The sequence below is a fragment of the Salvelinus sp. IW2-2015 genome, unplaced genomic scaffold (genome assembly GCF_002910315.2).
Source record: "Salvelinus sp. IW2-2015 unplaced genomic scaffold, ASM291031v2 Un_scaffold5886, whole genome shotgun sequence".
Classification (NCBI taxonomy): domain Eukaryota; kingdom Metazoa; phylum Chordata; class Actinopteri; order Salmoniformes; family Salmonidae; genus Salvelinus; species Salvelinus sp. IW2-2015.
This window is the reverse complement of record NW_019947151.1, coordinates 6,164-15,461: the sequence shown is the minus strand read 5'-3', so window position 1 is coordinate 15,461 and position 9,298 is coordinate 6,164. Positions and strand designations below refer to the sequence as shown.

The 9,298-nt window shown below is 46.8% G+C and overlaps 1 protein-coding gene across 1 annotated transcript; it reads left to right on the top strand.

The window, feature by feature from the left end:
- The first annotated feature begins 6,654 nt into the window (after positions 1-6,654).
- Positions 6,655-8,286, top strand: LOC112078576 (GTP-binding protein Rhes). Its single transcript, XM_024144767.2, has 2 exons — positions 6,655-7,391; positions 7,589-8,286. Exons 1-2 carry the CDS (start codon positions 6,707-6,709, stop codon positions 8,113-8,115), a joined length of 1,212 nt encoding a protein of 403 aa, XP_024000535.1. The 5' UTR covers positions 6,655-6,706; the 3' UTR covers positions 8,116-8,286.
- The last annotated feature ends 1,012 nt before the right edge of the window (positions 8,287-9,298 follow it).

The following is a 9,298-nucleotide window of genomic DNA, read 5'->3' as shown; positions in this document are numbered from 1 at the left end:
AGACTGATCCTCTAGCTGCTGCGTGGGACACTGATCCTTTACTGCTGCATGGGACACGGATCCTTTACTGGCTGCATGGGACACTGATCCTTACTGCTGCATGGCATGGATCCTTTCACTGGTGCGTGGGACACTGGATGCCTTTACTGCTGCGTGGGACACTGAATCCTTTACTGCTGCAACTGGGACACTGATCTGTTACAGCTGCAATGGGACACTGATCCTTTTACAGCTGGCATGGGACACTGATCGCTTTTAACTGCTGCATGGGACACTGAATCCTTTACTGCTGCGTGGGACACTGATCCTTTACTGCTGCGTGGGACACTGATCCTTTACTGCTGCATGGGACACTGATCCTTTACTGGTGCGTGGGACACGGATCCTTTACTGCTGCATGGGACACGGATCCTGGGACTTCACAGAGAATCCTTATTTCATGTTGGAAACAACGTGATGCTTTTTAATTTGCTCCCTTTATTATCCACACAAACCCTAACCCTGTCCATCATGGAAATACTGTGATGCTTTTGAAAAGTCTAATTTAATACATTTTTTTATAAACACATCATAGAAAAAAAACCTTTATCCATATTTATAGCACACAAATTAGCCAACCTGGTCACAAAGCTGAACCATTAGGAAACCAATTAGTGACCACAGACAGATAACAATGATCTTAATTACTGCAATGTACCATTCAGGGGGAACACTATGTCTGTTACTGCAGTGTATCATACAGGGGAAACACGATGTCTGTTACTGCAGTGTATCATACAGGGGAAACACTATGTCTGTACCTGCATGTATCATACAGGGGAAACACTATGCCTGTTACTGCAGTGTATCATACAGGGGAAACACTATGTGCCGTTTACTGCAGTGTATCATACAGGGGAAACACTATGCCTGTTACTGCAGTGTATCATACAGGGAAACACTATGTCTTTACTGCAGGTATCATACAGGGGAAACACTATGCCTGTTCTGCAGTGGTATCATACAGGGGAAACACTATGCCTGTTTACTGCAGTGTATCATACAGGGAAAACACTATGCTGTTACTGCAGTGTATCATACAGGGGAAACACTATGCCGTTTACTGCAGTGTATCATACAGGGGAAACACTATGTCTGTTACTTGCAGTGTATCATACAGGGAAACACTATGCCTGTTACTTTGCAGTGTATCATACAGGGGAAACACTATGCCTGTTACTGCAGTGTACCATACAGGGGAAACACTATGCTGTTACTGCAGTGTATAACAGGGGAAAAGTATGGCCGTTCTGCAGTGTATCATACAGGGGAAACACTATGTCTGTTACTGCAGTGTATCATACAGGGGAACACTATGCCTGTTACTGCAGTGTATCATACAGGGAAACACTATGTCGTTACTGCAGGTGTATCATACAGGGGAACACTATGCCCGTTTACTGTCAGTGTTATCATACAGGGGAAACACTATGCCTGTTACTGCAGTGTATCATTACAGGCTTGAAACACTATGCTGTTACTGCAGTGTATCATACAGGGAAACACTATGCTGTTACTGCAGTGTATCATACAGGGGAAACACTATGCCTGTTACTGGCAGTGTATCATACAGGGGAAACACTATGTCTGTTACTGCAGTGTATCATACAGGGAAACACTATGCCTGTTACTGCAGTGTATCATACAGGGGAAACACTATGCCTGTTACTGGCAGTGTATCATACAGGGGAACACTATGCTGGTACTGCAGTGTATCATACAGGGGAAACACTATGCGTTTACTGCAGTGTATCATACAGGGGAAACACTATGTCTGTTACTGCAGTGTATCATACAGGGGAAACACACTATGTCTGTTACTGCAGTGTATCATACAGGGGAAACACTATGCCTGATTACTGCAGTGTATCATACAGGGGACACTATGCCTGTTACTGCAGTTGTATCATACAGGGAAACACTATGTCTGTTACTGCAGTGTATCATACAGGGGAAAACACTATGCCGTTTACTGCAGTGTATCATACAGGGAAACACTATGCCTGTTACTGCAGTGTATCATACAGGGAAACACTCTGATGCCTGTTACTGCAGTGTATCATACAGGGGAAACACTATGTCTGTTACTGCAGTGTATCATACAGGGGAAACACTATGGCCGTTTACTGCAGTGTATCATACAGGGGAAACACTATGCCCTGTTACTTGCAGTGTATCATACAGGGGAAAACTATTGCCTGTTACTGCAGTGTATCATACAGGGGAAACACTATGTCTGTACTGCAGTGTATCATACAGGGAAACACTTATGCCTGTGTGCACACGTGAATGATGATCTGTCACGTTTCCCAGGATCATTCCCCACCTACGTGTGAGCCCCAGGACCCATGATGACTAGCTAGCTGGATGATGTGGGTAGAGAGTCATCACATTATTACAGAGAGGGGAGAACAGGGCCAGGGGTGTCCCGTCGCCCACGTTTCATCGGATGTCCAGAAATAGCCCAAATCTAATGTCTAAATATACCCCATATACCTCTATTTACACCCCATAACCTCTAAATATACCCCATATACCCTTAAATATACCCCATATACCTCTAATTACACCCATATACCTACTAATTATACCCCATGTACCCCTAATTATACCCCATGTACCCCTAATTATACCCCATATACCTACTAATTATACCCCATATACCTCTAATTATACCCCATATACCTACTAATTATACCCCATATACCTCTAATTATACCCTATACACCGCTAATTATACCCCATGTACCTCTAATTATACCCCATACACCTACTAATTATACCCCATGTACCCCTAATTATACCCCATGTACCCCTAATTACACCCCATATACCCCTAATTATACCTCAGACACCTACTAATTATACCCCATGTACCTACTAATTATACCCCATATACCCCTAATTATACCCCATATACCTACTAATTACACCCATATACCTACTAATTATACCCCGTATACCTCTAATTATACCACATATACCCCTAAACATACCCCATATACCCCTAAATATACCCCATATACCTACTAATTATACCCCATATACCCCTAATTACACCCCATATACCTACTAATTATACCCCATGTACCCCTAATTACACCCCATGTACCCCTAATTACACCCCATATACCCCTAAATATACCTCTAATTATACCCCATATACTGCTAATTATACCCCATTTCATCACCATTATTGTAATTTTGAAATTTATGATCTTAAAATGTTTCTTGATAAAGATACACATTATTTTTATTTTCTCAACAATTACATGTAGTCAAGAAACATTGCTTTTGTAGTTCAGTCAGTGAATGAAGTTCTTCCTTCCGGTGTTTAAATGAATGTGTCTCTGTCCAGCACTGGTCAGCTCCTTATGTTCAGTACTGCTCCACCTCTAGCTGTGCTCCACCTCTGAGTCTGTGCTCCACCTCTAGCGGCCCCCCTAGTGCTGACCCTACTGCTCCACCTCTACGGCCCCTCTGCTGGACCTACTGGCCACTCTAGCCTAGCTGTGCCCCATCTCTATCTCTAGCTGACTGCTCCATCTCTAGCTGTGCTCCATCTCCATCTCTAGCTGTGCCCATCTCTAGCTGTGCTCCATCTCTAGCTGTGCTCCATCTCTAGCTGTGCTCCATCTCTATCTCTAGCTGTGCTCCATCTCTAGCTGTGCTCCATCTCCATCTCTAGCTGTGCTCCATGCTCTCATCTCTCTAGCTGTGCTCCATCTCTAGCTGTGCTCCATCTCCATCTCTAGCTGTGCTCCATCTCTATCTCTAGCTGTGCCTCCATCTCCATCTCTAGCTGTGCTCCATCTCCATCTCTAGCTTGTGCTCCATCTCCATCTCTAGCTGTGCTCCATCTCCATCTCTAGCTGTGCTCCATCTCTAGCTGTGCTCCATCTCTAGCTGTGCTCCATCTCCATCTCTAGCTGTGCTCCATCTCATCTCTAGCTGTGCTCCATCTCTAGCTGTGCTCCATCTCCATCTCTAGCGGTGCTCACTCTAGCTTGTGCTCCATCTCTATCTCTAGCTGTGCTCCATCTCTTAGCTGTGCTCCATCTCCATCTAGCTGTGCTCCATCTCTAGCTGTGCTCCATCTCTAGCTGTGGCTCCATCTCATCTCTAGCTGTGCTCCATCTCTAGCTGTGCTCCATCTCTAGCTGTGCTCCATCTCCATCTCTAGCTGTGCTCCATCGCTCTCTATCTCTAGCTGTGCTCCATCCTACTGTCTCATCTCTAGCTGTGTCCATCTCCATCTCTAGCTGTGCTCCATCTCCATCTCTAGCTGTGCTCCATCTCCATCTCTAGCTGTTTGCTCCATCTCCATCTCTAGCCTGCTGCTCCATCTCTAGCTGTGCTCCATCTCCATCTAGCTGTGCTCCATCCCATCTCTAGCTGTGTTCCTCTCCATCTCTAGCGTGCTCTCCTCTCTAGCTGTGCTCCATCTCCATCTCCTTAAGCTGTGCTCCATCTCCATCTCTAGCTGTGCTCCATCTCCATCTCTAGCTGTGCTCCATCTCCATTCTCTAGCTGTGGCTCCATTCTCCATCTCTAGCTGTGCTCCATCTCTACTCTGCTCCATCGTCTAGCTGTGCTCCATCTCTAAGCTGTGCTCCATCTCTCATCTCTAGCTGTGCTCCATCTCTATCTCTAGCTGTTGCTCCATCTCCATCTCTAGCTGTGCTCCATCTCCATCTCTAGCTGTGCTCCATCTCTAGCTGCTTGCTCCATCTCCATCGTCTAACTGCTGCTCCATCTCCATCTCTAGCTGTGCTCCATCTCATCTCTAGCTGTGTTCCATCTCTAGCTGTGCTCATCTCCATCTCTAGCTGTGCTCCATCCTAGCTGTGCTCCATCTCTAGCTGTGCTCCATCTCCATCTCTAGCTGTGCCCCATCTCCATCTCTAGCTGTGCTCCATCTCCATTCAGCTGTGCTCCATCTCCATCTCTAGCTGTGTTCCACTCTCTAGCTGTGCCACCTACTGGCTCCATCTCCATTCTAAGCTGTGCTCCATCTCCATCTCTAGCTGTGCTTCCATCTCCATCTCTAGCTGTGTTCCATCTCTAGCTGTGCTCCATCTCCATCTCTCATCTATCTCTAGCTGGCTCCATCTACTCTCTAGCTGGATTGCTCCATCTCTACTGTGCTCCCATCATTCTAGCTGTGCTCCATCTCCATCTCTAGCTGTGCTCCATCTCCATCTCTATCTCTAGCTGTGCATCTGCATCTCTAGCTGTGCTCCATCTCTAGCTGTGCTCCATCTCCATCTCAGCTGTTTCCCATCTCCATTCTCTAGCTGTGCTCCATCTCTATCTCTAGCTGTGCTCCATCTCTGCTGTGCTCCATCTCCATCTCTTAGCTGTGCTCCATCTCCATCTCTAGCGTGCTTCCATCTCCATCTCTAGCCAGTGCTCCATCTCTAGCTGTGCTCCATCTCCATCTCTAGCTGTGGCTCCATCTCCATCTCTCTAGCTGTGCTCCATCTCCCATCTCTAGCTGTGCTCCATCTCATCTCTAGCTGTGCTCCATCTCCATCTCTAGCTGGCTCATCTCTAGCTGTGCTCCATCTTACTCCCATCTCTAGCTGTGCTCCATCTCCATCTCTAGCTGTGCTCCATCTCCATCTCTAGCTGTGCTCCATCTCCATCTCTAGCTGTGCTCCATCTCTAGCTGTGCTCCATCTCCATCTCTAACTGTGCTCCATCTCCATCTCTAGCTGTGCTCCATCCATCTCTAGCTGTGCTCCATCTCTAGCTGTGTCTCCATCTCTAGCTGTGCTCCATCTCTAGCTGTGTCTCTAGCTGTGCTCCATCTCCATCTCTAGCTGTGCTCCATCTCCATCTCTAGCTGTGCTCCATCTCATTCTAGCTGTGCTCCATCTCCATCTCTAGCTGTGTCCATCTCTTAGCTGTCTCCATCTCCATCATCTAGCTGTGCTCCATCTCCAATCTCTACTGTGCTCCATCTCTAGCTGTGCTCCATCTCCATCTCTAGCTGTGTCCATCTCCACTCGCTGTGTCCTCTCCATCTCTAGCTGTGCTCCATCTCCATCTCTAGCGCGTGCTCCATCTCCAGCTCTAGCTGTGCTCCATCTACCATTCTCTACCGTGCTCCATCTCTAGCTGGCTCCATCTCTAGCTGTGCTCCATCTCCATCTCTAGCGTGTGCTCCATCTCATCTCTAGCTGTGCTCCATCTCCATCTCTAGTCTGTGCTCCATCTCCATCTCTAGCTGTGCTCCATCTCCATCTCTAGCTGTGCTCCATGTCTCCATCTCTAGGTGCTCCATCTCTAGCTGTGCTCCATCTCTTCTCTAGCTGTGCCCATCTCATTCTAGCTGTGCTCCATCTCCATCTCTAGCTGTGCCCTCCATCTCTAGCTGTGCTCCATCCTCCTTTGCTATGTGGTTCCCTGATATGTTAATTGGAAGGCTATAGCCTACACTTGACTGATATCACATGATTACAGATATTTCTATGATACTACCATAAAGGAGCGGGAGTGTTGATTGCGATGTTTCTATCTAATGACGTAGCAACCAATCTGCCCAGCCATACTCTATAAATACCCGCGCCGACGCTCCTCTCCGCACACTGCAACGCTCCACTGCAACGCATCACATGGTGAAGTAACAGGTGTAACAGACCTGTAACAACAGACACTCCGGATGATCCCCGTGCCTGGAAGGAACATGGAGGTGAACACAACAGAGAAAGTAGTCTACCTTTCCGTTGATGGCACCACCGACACGTTCAGCTCTTGTGCAACTGCCGGGCATCCACAGACCCAGCTCAACATGGACGATAATGTTGAACAAACGATGTCCGACCAGCTTCCCAATGTTAAAGTCWCAGGTGTCAACTGTCAATCWCCTACAATCCTCATGCAATACAAAAAGGTCTCGAGCATGACCAAGGCKAGTAARGGGATCTTTAAAACGGTCACTGAGCACTGGAGACACACGGACAAGAAGACGAGGGTGGTCCGGTCTTCCAGCACGGGGACCACTCAGGCTACATCCTCGGAAATGTTCCCCAAAAGAAGATCCTTCGACCCGCTAGCGACGTTGACCCTCCCGGACCAGACTCCATGCACCGCGCCACTGGAGGAGATGCGCCTCACCAAGCCCCGKAACTGCCGGCGCGTTGTAGTACTCGGCGCGCCCAGAGTGGGCAAGACGAACATTCTCAGGCGGTTCCTGCGCGACGGGTTCGAGGAACAGTACGAGCCGACGGCAGAAGACTTCCACAGGAAGTTGTACCAGATCCGAGGAGAAACCTATCAGATTGATATCCTGGACGCAGCGAAGGAGAGAGACTTCCCCGCCAGACGGAGGCTGTCCATACTGACAGGTGTGTAGGTTATGAGTGTATAGGCTATTGACTGTGTATAAATCGAATTGAGTTGGACAATGAAAAGTGTTTTTGTGTGCATTGAATTGGCCTTTGCATAGCCTTGATCTAATACATTGAGTTGGAAAATGAATGTGGGTGTTTTTTTGTTGTTGCATTGAATTAAATCACTAAATCTGTACTCTTCTCTACAACAGGTGACATATTTCTCCTGGTGTTCAGTGTGGATGACAGAGACTCCTTCAAAGAGGTGTACACACTGCGCAAAGAGATAATAGCAGCCAAGACCAAGCTGATGAARCTCAAAGAGAATGCCCGGGTTCCCATGGTGATATGCGGCAACAAAGTGGAYTTAGAGGCGGAGAGGGTCATCAGTCGTCCGGAGATGTTCCGAGCTCTTGGGGAGGACACGGCGCTCTTCGAGACATCAGCCAAAGACAGTACCAGTCTAGAAGAGATGTTCGAAGCCCTTGTCAAGCTAGGCGGTCTCCCTACCGAGACGCGTCCGTCGCAGCAYCGCGAGATCTCCATACGTACCTACCAGGCGCTGAGCACCAGCAGAAGCCGTTGCGGCAGACGTAGTCGTGCGTTGGTTCCAGACGCGCCGTGCGGTGCGGTGTACCCACTGGCCCGCCGCCCCAGCTTTAACAGCGACCTACAGCGGGTAATGGGCCCCAGCCCCACTAAACGGAGCAAACCCATAGAGAAGTGTCAAATTCAATGAATTGAGGGACTTCTCAGTACAAGAAACATATTGTAGTATTACAATATATAACCACTATGTCAAGAGTTATACTCTGCTTTAGGCTACTGGCTGGACCAGTTGAGCCAACTATGTAAATTTAGATTTTCTTTGTGTAATGGTGAAATAATAAAACATGTATTATTATATTGATATGAGTGTGTGTTTGTGATATTTTAGGTAGCCTATCATTTTACACTTAGTTGAATCTCGCTTTGGGCGTCTGCTAAGTAGTAGGGAGAAAAAAAACATCAAAGACATTTGAAACAAGTGATTGATATCAAAGTATTGACTCTTTATAGGTATTGGTTATATATTCCATTTAACAGGTGCTTTAAATGGAATCAAAGCGACTTACATTCACTCGTGCATAAATGCTACATGTGGGTGGTCCCAGGTATGGAACAAACTAGCGTTGCAAGCGCCATGATCTATCAACTGAGCTACAAAGCTCCATATCAACCCGTAGGATTACATTTATGGACAGATTCACAGGGAAAGTATGTGGGTGGTAAAAGCCTGCAGGGGTGCGATGTTCTATAACATCTCTCCAGTGGGCACGTCAGTTCTCTCCTTTCTGTTAAAGCTCAAGGCGATGCTTTGAGTGTGGAGCATTTCCGCCCCCCAACACCACAGCCCAGAGCGTTCTATTGCAACGAAAGGCTCTTAATGACGTGATAATCGTGCTCAATTAACCATAGAAATTACACAATTACGCAGCCATAGTATCAGCACGGAAAGTGAGAGTCATTTTCAGGTCGAGTTAATTAAAATGCCAGGGTATTAAGTTAAATACCAGATATTGAAAGCAACGGGCCTACAGTATTCCATGGGAAGTGTCAATGTGATATTATCCGTCCTCTCTTGTTTCAGCACCATGGACAGGGCGTACCAACATGTACGTTCATACAGGAGTATTTCCAAGGGAATGATCAAACATTAACCGGCACGAAACACTCATTAAATACTGTTTGGGTACCATGTCATTACGGTGAGCACTGCGGTTCAAATATAGACACGAAATCTCCCTTGTGACAGACAATAAACTGCATATAATTCCTTTTGGGGGCAAGTAGACAAAAATCATTCTGAATGTGAAAACATTGAGAGAGAGATAGTACAACGAAGAAGACAATATTATTTCTACATTATTCTATACATTTTA